At 44.8% G+C, this 15,325-nt stretch overlaps 1 protein-coding gene across 1 annotated transcript; it reads left to right on the forward strand.

The window, feature by feature from the left end:
• Positions 1-5,922: 5,922 nt before the first annotated feature.
• Positions 5,923-12,347, forward strand: LOC120393759 (GTPase IMAP family member 4-like). The gene is made up of 3 exons (XM_039518257.1): positions 5,923-5,938; positions 7,798-8,783; positions 12,213-12,347. The coding sequence occupies exons 1-3, from the start codon at positions 5,923-5,925 to the stop codon at positions 12,345-12,347; spliced, it is 1,137 nt and encodes a 378-aa protein (XP_039374191.1).
• Positions 12,348-15,325: the final 2,978 nt, after the last annotated feature.

Below are 15,325 nucleotides of genomic sequence, written 5' to 3' on the forward strand. Positions count from 1 at the left end.
AAAAGACATTTAAAAATATATCCCCATTACCATGGGCAACTCGTCACTTTCTCTTCTTAGGGCTCCTTTTAGGTTTATGGCTGAGGCGTCTTCTGACAACTTTTTTTTAAAGGGTCTAGGAGGCCCTTTAAATGGCTGGTGCAATGCTGCTCTTTTTCTCCACGTCACCACTAAACCGGAACCTTTCTGTGGCGCATCACTGAGTTGTAAATTATGTTGACCTTCGGTTTTTCGGTATGTTTGTTGATATCCTTGTTGATGTTCTTTAATAAATGATGAATGCTTGAATAATAGCCGGCTTCTACGTTGTAGGATCAAATTTCTTTTTTCTTGACGCTAACATAAACTGTGTGTCGTGAAAGAGTGTGTTCCACGAGTGACAATAATGAATTTCCGATAAAGCGACATTCCAATGACTTATCAAATTTAAAGGCTTGGTTAGTTGTATTGTAAAATTGGAACTAGTATTTTGATGAAAAACCCCTGCAGAAGCATTGCTTGGTAAGGTGATGTAAAAACTTTGTTCAGTCATTTCCCCTCCCTTTTATTAGAGGTCTTGCACTTGAGATGCTTTAACCTAACTGTTAAATTTTTCAGGCCATCCTTTCCATTTCACAAAAAAATACTCGTTCCTTTCCCGGCCTTTTTTTGTTAAAATCTTTTCTACCCTGTAAATGCAGTCATGGTTAGGGTTGACTTTTTGTAATTCTTTGGGGTAAAAAGAGCCCACAACTCCCTCCTCTCCATACTCTTGTAATGAGCACACAGGCCTCTGTCCTCGTAATAAAACCTCTGACACGATAAATATTTCATAGGTAAAGGTTTGCTGATATTCCTTTTTAAAAGTACCCTTCATTTTATGTGATCTCCTTTCTTCAAAATCACACACGGTGCCTTTATTTTAAAACTATCCCCATAAACGGTTTTCCACATGCACAGTGAGTTAGTGTGTGTCACATCGATAGGGAGTCCTCTGATAGTTCTGTGATAACTTCTGTTGTAACCATCTATGAAGGCCTGCAGAACATCGATGAAGCAAAAGGTGCTACGGGTGGTAAAATACCTCCACATCTTTGATTTTTAAGTTCTACTGAACCTCTCCATGACCCTGGCCTTGACTTCATTATTGGTAACAAAATGGTGTATCCCAGGTTGCTTAAACAAAGTCTTTAAAGCTTTGTTTAAAAACTCTTTTCCTCAATATGTTTGTAATTTTTGAGGCATGTGGCCTTGTGCAAAAATAGTCTTAAATGCCTTTCCCACCTTTTCCCCGTCTTATTCTTTAGGGTTACTGCCCAGGCATATTTAGACAAAAATATCTATTGTCGTTAAAACATATTTACGGCCATTGTTGTGGTTAGAATAGGAGGCCAAGTTGACCAAATCCACCTGCAATTGCACATCCACATCAGACACAACTGTTTTATTTCTTTTAAATTTAAGCTTTGCCAGTTTATGTAAAGTGTAAACACCTTGATCCGCAAGCCAAGCGGCAACTTGCTTTCTGCTCAGATTTTTATGGTGTCTTTTAGCGGCCTGAAAGAAGGGGGCCACACCCCCAAAACTCCCAACTTCTCCAGGAGAGTTGTACATTTTCTTTAGCAACCTCACCATGTCTAACCTGTCTTACTTTAAAACACGTGTACACAAGATCCAGTTTTTGCTTTTGATTTTATTTAATACAGAAGTGACTATACACATCTTACTTTTTTGTTTGTTTGTTTTTTTAAAAAAGACAAGCCTTTAATGCAGCAGCAAAATAATATATGGTACAGCTATACACATTTTATTTAATGCATAAGCAAAGTAATATAGAAAATGGTTATACAGACTTTTTAAATTTTACAATACATCTTAATCACTCTTTTTTTGACTCTTTAGGGTAAGGAACTGGCATGTAAAAAGTTTTATAATCCATTTTATGAACCCTGCTACACACTGATTGTCCAATTTTGGCTGCCACCTCGTTTGACAGGTCTACCAGCAAGGCCACCGGGTTAGATGCCTCTGCAACCTTCTTGATCATGTTAACAACTTCAGTTACAGTTTCAGCAGTCATGTTAAGTATTTTCAGTTTGTAGCCATCGGCTACAATTATATTTAGAAGAGGGGTCGCATTTAGTTTAGAAGAAATATGTCTAACCTGGTAAAATTCTTCTGAGCGACCCCAAAAGATACAGGGATGACTAAATGGGTTGGACTCATTTACTGCGCAGACTGCACAGTTTTCCAAAAAGTTTTTTTTCAAATAGTGGTAAATGGTTTTTACTACAAAGGCCCTAATAATATCAGCTATAATGTCATCTTCGCAGCTCTGCTGGGCACCCTCCTTACTTTTTACAGATTTTTTTTTAAAAATCTTCCTTCATGCACAAACAACAGATGCATATCACAGTTATTTTTCTCAAAGGCCGCCTCTCTTTATCCTGTTCATCTTCTAAAGATGTCTGTCAAAAACAGAGAAAAACATAATTTAAAGTCTTCAATGCAATCATTTAAAAATAAAAAAGGCATACAGTTTACTTGTGCTACCTCAATCATACCCTTGTCTGATTCTGAATCATTGTCATCATCATTCCCGTCTGACGTACCGTCGGGCCTCATGTCACTTTCCTGTTATTAAACACAAACATAGCCATGTTTAGCCCCCGGCCCCTTATATAAGTTTATATTTATATTCCTTTCAAGATCCTCTATGTTGCTTTTACCTCATCATGTTCTTTTGGTTCTGCATTTGACAACAGCTCGCTGCACTCCCTGGCTTTGTCGTTTGTTTCTGAATTACCATGGGTGGGGGCTCCGTCGGTCATCAGTTCAGCAACTTATTATTAAACACAACCGTATAGTAACGTTTAACCAGTGCCTTACATAGATATGTTTTCTTTTCTTTCAAATAATTTAAGCTGTTTTTACCTCATCATGCGCTTCTGGCTCTGCATCTGGTGGCCACTCATCACACACCAGAGCAGTGATGGACCTGGCTTGGTTATCTGTCCAAAAAATACTCATTTTTAAGCGCACAAATGTAATAATTTTTTCACAACTAGTAAAGCTTTCACTTTCTTTTACCGTAACAACGTCACTGTCTTACCACGACTTGGGGTCTATTGACTGGTTCTCAACATTGCTATCCTCCGATGGTTCCTTGGTTGCCATGTCCTTGTAAACAGGCTCTTCTTCCATTCATACCTCATAGACTCATAGACTTTAAGGTCAGAAGGGACCATTATGATCATCTAGTCTGACCTCCTGCACAATGCAGGCCACAGAATCTCACCCACCCACTCCTGTAACAAATCTCTAACCTATGTCTGAGTTACTGAAGTCCTCAAATTGTGTTTTGAAGACCTCAAGGTGCAGAGAATCCTCCAGCAAGTAACCCCTGCTCCACACTGCAGAGGAAGGCGAAAAACCTCCAGGGCCTCTGCCAATCTGCCCTAGAGGAAAATTCCTTCCCGACCCCAAATATGGTAATCAGTTAAACCCTGAGCATGTGGGCAAGACTCACCAGCCAGCACCCAGGAAAGAGTTCTCTGTAGTAACTCAGATTCCACCACACATTAGCCCCTTTTGCCTCAGTGTCACACTGGGAGCTCATGGCCAATCACTTGTCCACTCTCACCTCTAGACCATTTCCAGAGTCACTGCTTCCCAGAATCCAGCTCCCCCGCCCACCCCCACATCTGTAGGTAGGGCCAACATTTCTTGTCCCTACATCTAGCACTTTATATTTGTCCATCTTAAAATGTGGTTTGTTTGAATGGGCCCAGCTTGCCCAGAGATTCTATACTGCTGGCTTCTCATCATCAATTACCACCAAATGGTGTCACCTGCAAGTGTTACCAGTGGTGATTTTATACTGACTCCTGATCATTGCTGAAAATATTAAATAGCATCAACCCTAGTACCAATTCCTCCAGAACAGCATTAGAAACATTCCCATTCAATGATTCCTCATGGGCAAGTACTTTTTGAGATCTGCTAACTGGCCACCTCTTGATCCATGTAACGTGCACTTTTTTGATACTGTACAGTGCTCGTTTTTAATCGGCATATGTGGTACTACGTGAAATGCTGCACCAACGGCTATTTTATCTGTTACACTCGCACCCGACAGATTTTGACTTTTCCTCCTTCATTTTTTCTTTCTTCTTTATTTAGAAATATAGAGAACAAACAAGCAAAGAAGCAAAAAAGAACCAAAGATTAAATAAAGTTATCAACAGGCATAAATTATGCTTACAGAATAGCCAAATACATGTAAGACATGGATGCCATGATTACCTTGTATGTATATACAAATGTTTTTTTTTTCATGTTTACCATGAGGAATTCACCTTTTCTGTGTTTCATTATTAGTACACACTGACTAATGGAGCCTAAAACATCAAAAGTACCTGCACCATAGCAGGCTCAGAAACATTACTCTGTATATAAGACAGAGCCGACAGCTGCTCCAGCCCCAGTCCCAGATCTTGAGAGAACTTCCAAGCATCAAGTGTGGCTGTATCTTCTTGGAGGTCTGTCTTTGAGTTTGCCACGTGACTGTAGTACAGCCTAAGGCTGTGGTCATCATATTCCCATGGCCACCCTGCGCTGTTATCCAGGTGGAGATCATGCCATTTTACATCCCATAATACTATGTCCCTTTTAGATTTTGTTAAGATAATCTCTCTTAGTGTTTGAGTGTTTTGCACCCTATACAAAGTTACCAGCCTGTACCTACATAGTCTCAAAAAGAAACAAGCCTTTATTGGTGACGTTGACAAAATGAAAAAAATCAAAATGTTCATCTAAGTTATACAGATTGTAGCAGTCTAAGATTTGCAGACCTTTTCTTCTGAGATCTATCTTCAAAGCAATCAACAAAAAGAATGTATTAAATATACAAATTCTCTTGTAAGGAATATGTTCATTCCTTATAAAACTAGTTGAATTATTTTGTTTAGGAAGATAATTAAGTGCCAATATTTCAGACCCCAGAACCTGAAATTGTTAAATTCTATTTCATGCTCTGCGTAATGTTGGGAATAGTAGCTTTATAGAATCAACAACACAGCAGAAGCAAACGTTTGTGCTCTCCTACTCTAATAGCCTGCACAGAACTAGTTTTTATACACTTTGCAAAAAGTTCTAGCACTGTAGAAAACCACAGTGGAAATAAAGGACCTTTTCCCCCTGTCCACCTCTAAACCTTGCAGCAAGCTACCACGTGGGAAAGGGTTCCTCTGGCTTGGGTGGAAAGTGGACAGCATCACATTGACATGTTTGGGGGCTTCGTTTCCCTAATCCCCTTTGTTCCTCTAATCCCCTTCCTGGTTGAGCAATGAAGATAATAGGACCCTAAATCTGACTTTCCCCTTTCTCTCTGCTTCTCACAGTGTGACTGTGTAGCCCAAATGCATACTTGGTCAGACGAAATAACTAGACCCATACTTGGAAAACCTGTGATCATGCCTGGAAAACAAATCCCAAGGATCAGACTGAAAAGTGAAACCCTGTCGCACTGATTCCAACAGAGGCACGCCTGGGGCCTGGCCTTACCCAGCCTCTCCCTATTTACCTTGTAGAGAGACCAACAATACAATGCATGTAAAGAAAACAATTACAATCAGAAACCCATGCAATGTGTCCTCTCCGTATTTACATTCAAACGTTTCTGTTTACACTCCTTGCCTCACCTTCTCAGTAGGTTAAAGAAACACATTTCTCCTATCCCCTCTTTGGCAAGAAAAATTAACACCCTGGGGCCAGATTCCACTCAGCAACTGAATTATGGAGCAACTCCACTGACTGCAGTGGAGTTCAGACCTGATCCAATGCTGTGGAAGTCAGCCCTTAAATTGGCCTCAGTGGACATTGGCCTGACCCTTTCTGTGGAATTTACATTGTTGTAAATGAGTACGGGCTTGGTCCTTTATCATGGAGTCCCTCAATGGTAAAATAGAAAAACCAGAAATCACTCATTAAACACTGAAGACACCGGAAACCATCATGACCCTTTCTGAACCTCGGAAGTCACCCTCAAGCAAACTCACAAAGAGGCCACTTTAGTTTCAGTTTCAAGGACTGATCGAGCCCATTACATTAAGGCATCAAATGGCTTTACGCTGTGTTTCCTCCAGGATGAGAAAAAAAAAGTGATGCGTCAGGAATCACAGCTACTAAGCTCAATGTTCCCGTTTTCCTCACATGTATGCTCAAAATATTTAACCATCAATATTTATAAACTATTTGTAATGTTGCAAATTAATTTGCATTAATTTGTTATAAAAAGGGTCTTACCTCTGCCTTCGAGTCTGCTTCCTCTAAAACCGGCAACATTTTTTTTGCACTTTATCCTTTTTCTCTTTTATAAATGGCTGTGGCTCCATAAAGTCTTCCCGTTTCTCCGGTTCAATTTCAGGATGAAATATGGGGTTTGACAATGGTCCTGCCTCTTTAGCAAAATAAGCAGAAAGGGTTTTTCTCTTCTGAACACGCTCTGTTGCACCCAGTGACAATTCTGGCTTCTTGGCATCTGTAGGTGTCTTGTAAAAGGACATGTCTTCGTGTCTAGGCTCCCAGTTTTAAAACCCCATGGTTTTATACACACGGCCAAATGCTTATTGGTTAGTTTTTCAAATAACCCACCCTACAAAGGACCATTTCTAAAAGGCTCTTGTTTGAAATCTTGGGACTACAGGATTGGTTTAACAAGTGCATTCTGTGACCTAGCTGTAGAACAACCTCTTATTGGTCCATCAGAAGGAGGGGCTAGCTCCCCAGAAGAGCTGCCCAAAACAGCTATCATTTCACTACTGGCAGTCGCTGGGGTAGGATGTTTTGTTCTGCATGTATTCAGCAACACAGATGCTCTATTCTTTAATAACATGCCAAACTATGCCTTTACAAACAGCTCTCTTTACTCAAACTCACCCAATAACCTTTCTTTCCCTTTTTTCCTCTAAAACTTACCCAAACTTTCTTTTTCATCTTTAAACTCTATTCTTTCAACTTTTTTCTCTAAATGTATCCAAGCACAAACACACACAACACTCCCCCATTCAAACAGAAGAATTTTTTTTCAAAATGGCTGACAGAACCAGAAACGGGGTGGGAGGCTGGGACAAAAGCCCCAAATGGGGCTTGGAAACCTGTCAAAAATATATGGTGATGAATGCTATTGAGTGATGTATTACCTGTGGCCATGGGGAAGGAGTAGAGATTATAGTGGTTGGGGTAGAATGTCCCAACCTGCTGTAATCTGTCTGAAAAGAAAATTGGTGCACAGGATAAAACTGGAGTTCACTAAAGTAGTTAGAGAGCTGGATTCTGGGCCTGCTTTGACTTTTCATATGCTCTCTGCTAGAGCTACTCAAAACTCTGAATTTCCATTTTGCAGAATGTTGCAAAATTGGTTTTCATTCCAAACTGAAAAAATATCACTCAGAATTGTATCTTATTTTGTGGAGTGTTTTCATTTTTATATCTTTATTGATTTGAAACTATTTCATGACATCAGTAACAGTCATGCACACAGAGCATGTAACATAAACAGGACACACTTTGATCCAGAAAGAAGATAAGATTGTTCAATTAGTCATATGCAGCAGCTGATCTTACTGATTTAAAATAAGATAGAATAAAAATGATAGAATATTTCAACTATTCTGTTATGACATGTCAGTAAGAGCAGTGCTTTTTAAACAGCTCTTTAAAGACTAAAACATTTTTTATTCTACAAAGAGAACTAAATAATCTCTATTCTATGAATGTTGCAGTGATGTGTTAATTCTCTCATATTTGTTTCAACAGCCCAAGGCAATGGTGACCAATACCCTGGAAAACCTGAACTGAAAATCATCCTTGTTGGTAAAACAGGAGCTGGGAAAAGTGCAACAGGGAACACCATCCTGGGCCAGAAAGTGTTTGACTCCAAACTCAGTGCGAAGCCAGTAACCGAGAAATGTGTTAAAGGGAGCAGGCGCTGGAATGGGAGGGAGGTGGTGGTTATCGATACTTCTGCCATTTTGGACACAAAGGTACCTGATGAAAATACCTCCCGGGAGATCTGTCGCTGTATTGTGCTCTCCTCTCCAGGCCCCCATGCCCTGGTGCTGGTGACCCAGTTGGGCCGTTACACTGAGGAAGACACGGATGCAGTGCGGCGAGTGCAAGAGATTTTTGGAGTTGAGGTAATGAAACATGTCATTATCTTATTCACCCGAAAGGAAGATTTAGGGGATGGCTCATTGAGTGACTATGTAACACATCCAGATAACAGAGATCTTCAAAGGCTGATTGATGAGTGTGGGAACCGATACTGCGCTTTCAACAACAAAGCAACAGGAGCAGAACAGGATGCCCAGGTTGAGGGGCTGATGGGACTGATGGAGAGAATGGTACAAGAGGTTGATATACAAATGAGATATACAAATGGAGGTCGATATACAAATGAGACTTACCAATATGTTGAGAAGATGCTCCAATTAAAAATGGATGAGTTACAGAAAATTTACAAAGAAGAGATGGAAAGAAAGAGAGAAGAAATAATACAGTGCTTTACAGAGAAGTGTACGAAGATAAAGAAAGAGTCAAACCTGAGAGAAGAGGAATTAAAAGAAAAACTTGAAAAACAGGAGAAGGTTAAAGAAGATGCTTTCCTGCAGCTGAAGCACATGGAACAAAAAGAAATGGAAGCCATGGAGCAAAAGCTGCTGAAAGAGTTGGAAGGAATCCAGAAAAGTTATGAGGAAAAACAAAAACAAATCAGAGAAGAAGCTGAGAGTAGTTATAGCATAGTGAGTATGATTTGGGATCTGTGTTCTTGGGCATATTCATATTTGCCAAACTGGGATACATTTGGCAATGTTTTTCAGTCCTGGTGGTGAAAGAATTATGGTTTTTTTTGCATTTCTCCCTGTGGTTTAATCTGATTTGTTATTAATGAAGTTTCACCCCATTGTGACTATACAGTCTTTGAAATGTCATGTCTAGTTCTTCTGTTAACTTCACAGAGTAGCATGGGATATCTGAATAAACATTAATAAAATAATTCATAGATTCTTAGATTCTAGGGCTGGAAGGGACCTCGAGAGGTCATCGAGTCCAGTCCCCTGCCCTCATGGCAGGACCAAATACTGTCTAGACCATCCCTGATAGACATTTATCTAACCTACTCTTAAATATCTCCAGAGATGGAGATTCCACAACCTCCCTAGGCAAATTATTCCAGTGTTTAACCACCCTGGCAGTTAGGAACTTTTTCCTAATGTTCAACCTAAACCTCCCTTGCTGCAGTTTAAGCCCATTGCTTCTTGTTCTATCCTTAGAGGGGAAGGTGAACAAGTTTTCTCCCTCCTCCTGATGACACCCTTTTAGATACCTGAAAACTGCTATCATGTCCCCTCTCAGTCTTCTCTTTTCCAAACTAAACAAACCCAGTTCTTTCAGCCTTCCTTCATAGGTCATGTTCTCAAGACCTTTAATCATTCTTGTTGCTCTTTTCTGGACCCACAAATATGTATTTCGTATTATGCTGAAATGGAAATATTTCAGTCAGTCAAAGAACAGGGATGCTGTACTGTCACTGAAATGTACCTACATTTTTTCCTAATTATGAAATACCCTACTCTGTGATTGGTTATGGGTAAGGTATTTCCATAATAATTCTATGCTTACTTCTCACTAATAGTATTAAATAATTCCCTGCACTGATTGGCTAATAATGACGGTCAGTCAATTGATTTGACATAGTCTTTCATGAAACTCTGCTGAAAAAAAAATATTATGCAAAATCATTGTTGCCAATATAAACTGAATTAGAAACTGGTTAACGGATCACAAGATTTAACTCTACTTAAGGAATCATCATCTTTGGTTGTATTTCTAGTGGAATTCTACAGGGATCTGTTCTTGGCCCAGTGCTATACAGTATCTTTTTAATTGATTTAGAAATATTGCTGGTAAAATTAGCAGATGACACAAAAGATGGTGGAGTGACAAATAATGATACTGGATTAGAGAGTGTGCTTATAAAATTGGCAGATGACACCAAGCTGGAAAAGGTTGCAAGCACTCAAGAGGATAGGTTTAAAATTCAAAATGACCTTGATAAATTGGAGAATTGGTCTGAATTCAACAAGATGAAATTCAATAAAAATAAAGACAAGTGCAAAGTACTTCACTTAGGAAGGAAAAATCGAACACACAACTCCCAAATGGGGAATAACTGTTTAGGTGCTGAAAAGGATCTGGGCGATTATAGTGGATCACAAACTGAAGATGAGTCAACAATGTGACACAGCTGCCAGAAAGGCTCATGTGATAATGGGGTGCATTAACAGGAGTGGTGTATGTAACTGTCCTGCTCTACTCAGCACTGCTGAAGCCCCAGATAAAGTCCTGTGTCCAATTCCAGGCACCACAATTTAGGAAAGATGTGGACAAATAGGGGAGAGTCCAGAGCAGTAGAGCCCAGCGTGGATACAGAACTGATATCCATGGATGTGGATATCTCTGGATATAAATCATAGATCAGTGGAGTTGCAGGATTCTACAGTGAATTGCAGCACTGAAAGCAGCAGCATGTTGGGATAGGTCTATACTTACCCGCCGGGTCGACACGTAGAGTTCGACTTCTCAGAGTTCGAACTATCGCGTCTAATCTGGACGCGATAGTTCGAACTCCGAACGCGCTCCCATCGACTCCGGAACTCCACCACCGCGAACGGCTGAAGTCGCGTAGCTGAAGTCGCGTATCTTAGTTCTTCCCCCCCAAACCCCGTGTAGACCAGGCCTTGGTCTGCCACTCCCAGAAGCCAATGCCCTGCACCAGTAACTCCTCCAGCGTGGCTGTGCCACCCCTTAGCCTGTACTGTTATCCTATCCATTCAGCAGTCTGTGTTTCCTGTTCAGAGGTGTGCAAGCCGACAGGAGACAGAAACAGTTAAGAGGATGCCAAGCTAAGCAGGCAACAGAGCAACCAAGGACCTGCAGACACTATGGACACGTGAGCAGGTCTAGGTCCAACCACTGAACAGCCACACAAAGCAAAGGCAAATGCAAGAGTCCAAGCTGAAGCTGGTCACAGGTCATTTGAGGCAACTACAGACTCAGGACAATGATGGAGACAACTGTGGGGTATCAGCAGACAGCTGGCACATCTGGACAGACAATGCTAAGGCCAGAAGGGGGAGAAAATAAGAACATAAGAATGACCATATTGGTTCAGACCAATGGTCCATCTAGGCCAGTGTCATGTCTTCTGACAGTGGCCCAGAGCATAGGGTTGTGTCCTTCACCATCTTTTCTAATAGCCATTGATGGGCCTATCTTCCTTGAACTTATCTAATTCTTTTTTGAATCCCATTATAGTTTTGGCCTTCAAAACCTCCCATGGCAAGGAGTTCCACAGGTTGATCATGCATTGTGTGAAGAAGTACTTCCTTTTGTTTGTTTCAGACCTGCTGCCCATTAATTTAATTGGTTGACATCTGGCGCTTGTGTTATGTGAAGGGGTAAACACTTCCCCATTCTCTTTCTCTACATCAGTCATGATTTTATAGACCTCTATCATATTTTCCCACGTAGACTTCTCTTTTCTAAGATGAGCAGGCCATCAGTTGCTAGGAGACAGTGTGGCAGGCATTCAGGAGCACTGGCCTCTTCCTCTGCAGCAATCACACCCACTTATCCCACCACCTAGATATTAAGAACTGAAGAGGGCACACTGAGGCACCAACACAGTATTCAGAGAAAACATTAAGAACATTCCCAGTTCGTCACATCTCTTCAGCCAGTGACCTGGGGAAGTTTGAACCCACCAACGTTCCCAGGGATGCCCCAGCATCTCTCCCATTCCTTGGTGTGAGTTACACCAGGACAGTCCAGTCTCACGCCCTCCCTTAGGCCGGGGGTGCTTGATGGCACTCGCAGGCCGCATGTGGGAAGGTTTATGCGGCCTGTACCCTTTTGCCACCCCAGTACCCCTGGGGTTCAAACTGGGACGGGTTCTTCTCCCAGCACCCTGGGCTGCGATTTGGGCTCCCTTGGTAAGAGCCCCCATCTTGGCCTTGACCAGCTTTGGGCTTGGGCAGCCACTTCCCCCCTTGTGGCCCAGATACAAAACCTCTGCCATCCCCACCTTACACTTTCCAGCTTTTACCATCAGTCCCACCTCCTTGAGGCAGCCCAGCCCCCTCTTCACCTGGGACACCTGTTCCTCCCAGGTCTGGCTAGAGATGCCCATGTCATCAGTGTCTGCCAGGGCCAGGTTCTCCATCGCCCTGAGCTTGTCTAGACTCTCCCCAGGCCTAGGCATGGGGTCGGCATCGGACACCGTGATGGCTTTAAGCTTCCGATAGCCCCCCACAAAACCAGATCATCCTGTCTCGCTTGGGGACCAGCCCCGCGGGTGAGGCCCATGGGCTGTTGAACGGCTGGATCACATCTAAAGCCAGCAGGTTCTTGACCTCTATCTCCAGGTTCTGGGCTATTTTCCCAGTGACTCTGAACGAGGAACACCTGATGGGGAGATTGGCTCCCACCTCAGGGAAGCGATCCCCAGGGGGTCTTCACCCTTCTCCTCCCAATCCTCCCCTTCCAGGTCCAGGAGTCCCCTCACTCTCCTCCCATACAGCAGCTCAAAAGGGAAGAACCCTGTGGATTCCTGGGGCACCACCAGCTGCCTCCCGATTCCCCCCAGTTCTACTTCCCCTTGGGGAGCCCATTCCCGGTACGGGAATCCCTTCTCCCACAGGACTCTGTCCCTGCAGCCTTCCCAAGGGGGTTTGCAGCGCTGGGGCCAGCAAGTTCCCGCAGCTTCTCCAAGGAGGGATCCCTCTGCAGCTCGGTCTGGGATTCAGCTGCTGGGGCAGATAGTGGGACCTGCTCCCTCTCGCTGGCTGGGCCTGGGGTCACAGCCCCCCTGAGCCCTGTCCCTGGTAGCCCCCTCCCTGCTGTGTAATCACTTCCCAGCAGCACGTCTGGACCAGGCAAGCCTGGTTGGCAGCCGACCTGCCCTGCCTGGGTGTCCCCCCACTCAGCTGGGGTCTCAGGCAGCGAGATCCTTGCTTTGGTCACAGCCTCAGAGCCAGCATGAGCTCCAGTGTGCAGGGGGGCAGGGATCATGTCTCCCTCCCCCTCAGCCCCAGGGGCTGGTTACAGGTAGGCAGGTATCCTGAGCCCAGCAGCCCCTTCCCGCTGCCAGCCAGGTCATTTGCATTTTCACTGACCATTTCCATCTTAGCCAATTGGTTCCCTGGATTTAAATTCAAACCCTCAGCCGTTACAGGAGCAGGGCCTGGATCCTGTCCCAAAGAGACACAGTCACCCCCAACTGGGCCTCCCAGCCGATATCCTGGAGAGCCCCAATGACCAGGCAGCCTGACCCCTCCTGGGTCTGCACAGGGATCCGGGCCATAGGAAGGGCCAGGGGCTTCACCCCGGGGACCTTCACCCAGGTCACCCAGCCCCCTCAGCATCTGCGGCTGCACCACCCCAGTTCTCTCTGTCCCAGGGTCTCCCCACTGACCCCTGGGCAGCCTCCTATGTCTCTCCGCTCCACCATCACCAGTCCAGGCTGCTGCTGCTTCTCCTGCAGCTTTTCCTCAGGCTCTTGCTCTCTCTCATGGTCCTCTCGCTCTCTCGGGCTCTGCTCCCATCCCATCCATCTCCCATCCCCTGATGGGGACCCCGATCGTGAAGCTCCCCCTCTGGTTGGGGACCAGACTCTCGGGGATGCCTGGCTGCTGTTCCAGCTGCTCCCAGATTCTTTTGTAGCCCCATCTGGGTCAGGAATCTGCTCCTTAGAGCGGTCCTCCTCCTCCAGCTGCACTATTAACTGTGCCTGGGCGAGCTTCCCCTTGCGTCATCCTCTCTGTGCACAGGATCACAATGTCCTTCTCAAGGAGATGGTGACAGGCCATCACTGCACCGCTCCCAAGTGGCTCTGGACTCAGAGGCCTGTGTGCTCTTGGCTCCCCCATGGTTTCCAGGAAGAACCCCTGGTGTGCCAGTCCTTCTCGTGTCACCATTTCTTTGCCAGGGTCGAGCTGCAGACTCTTCCGCCCCTGGGCCTGCTCCTGCAATCCCCAGGGGAACCCTGCTATTGCAAAAGTCCTTCTCTCTCCCAGGGTCGAGCCACAGTCCTCAGGGGGACCCTGTTACTCCAAAAGTCCTTCTCGCTGGTCACACACTCCCAGAGGTTAACCGCCCCCTGAAACGGTCCCTCTTTGAGCCTTCAGCACGCCTGGTCCTCATTATCCCCCCTTTGTTTTACTGCTCCCCGGTCACTTACTGCAAGAAGCGCCATTCACGGGGTGCAGTACATCCCATCACTACCACCAGTTGTCACGGAGTCCCCGGGCGATGCTCTGGAACTGCTCCCCACCAAGCCAGTCAGGACTTTGGGGAGTCTCCTCTCCCTTGGAGCAGACATTTTCAGGGCAAGCAGCTCACACGTCTTCACCTTCTGGGTCTCTCCTTGGAGCATTCAGCATCCTCTGCCCCTCCATGCTCTTCCCACAGCGAGTCGCCCAGGCGGGGTCCTGGGGAAGCCCCCACTCTGCAGTCAGACGTGACTCTCAGCCAGCCGGTAAAACAGAGGTTTATTCGCTGACAGGAACAGGGTCTAAAACAGAGCTTGTAGGTACAGAGAACCGGACCCTTCGGCCAGGTCCTTTCTGGGGGGAAGTGAGCCAAACCCCCATGTCTGCCCTCACTCCTCGTCCCCAGCGAACTCCAGACCCCCAACCCAGCTCCAGACTAACCACCCCCTCCAGCCCCTCCTCTGCTCAGTTCCTTTCCCGGGCCAGGAGGTCACCTGACCTCTTTGTCTCCAACACCTTCAGCTGGCACCTTTGCAGAGGAGGGGCCCAGGCCATCAGTTGCTAGGAGACAGAGCACCAGGCATTTAGGTGCACTGGCCCCTTCCTCTGCAGCAATCACACCCCCTTATCCCACCACCTAGATAGTAAGAACTGCATAGGGGACACTGAGGCACCAACACAGTATTCAGAGAAAACATTAAGAACATTCCCAGTTCATCACAGTCCCAATTCAGATCCCTGGGGGACTTTGCTATTTATCTCTCTCCCTTGTGAAAACTGACCATTTATTCCTACCCCTTGTTTCCTGTCTTTTAATCAGTTAGGATCCATGAGAGGACCTTCCCTCTTATCTAATAATTGCTTAGTTAGAATGAGTCTCTGCCATCAACTTGACTGATGTGGGAGAGTGCGAAGTAACGGGAATATGAACAATACAGAGCAATATCAGGGTGCCGCCCAACAGAATGGAGGAAGCAACAGGGTGAAATCAAGTCCCCCAACAACAGCAATAA

This window comes from Mauremys reevesii, unplaced genomic scaffold, assembly GCF_016161935.1.
Source record: "Mauremys reevesii isolate NIE-2019 unplaced genomic scaffold, ASM1616193v1 Contig3, whole genome shotgun sequence".
Lineage (NCBI taxonomy): Eukaryota > Metazoa > Chordata > Testudines > Geoemydidae > Mauremys > Mauremys reevesii.

Bases quoted from the DNA above. Each gene is read 5' to 3' on its own strand.
- LOC120393759 (XM_039518257.1), top strand. The intron at 8,784-12,212 runs GTGAGTATGATT...TGTTCCTCCCAG, and splicing joins CTGAGAGTAGTTATAGCATA to GTCTGGCTAGAGATGCCCAT.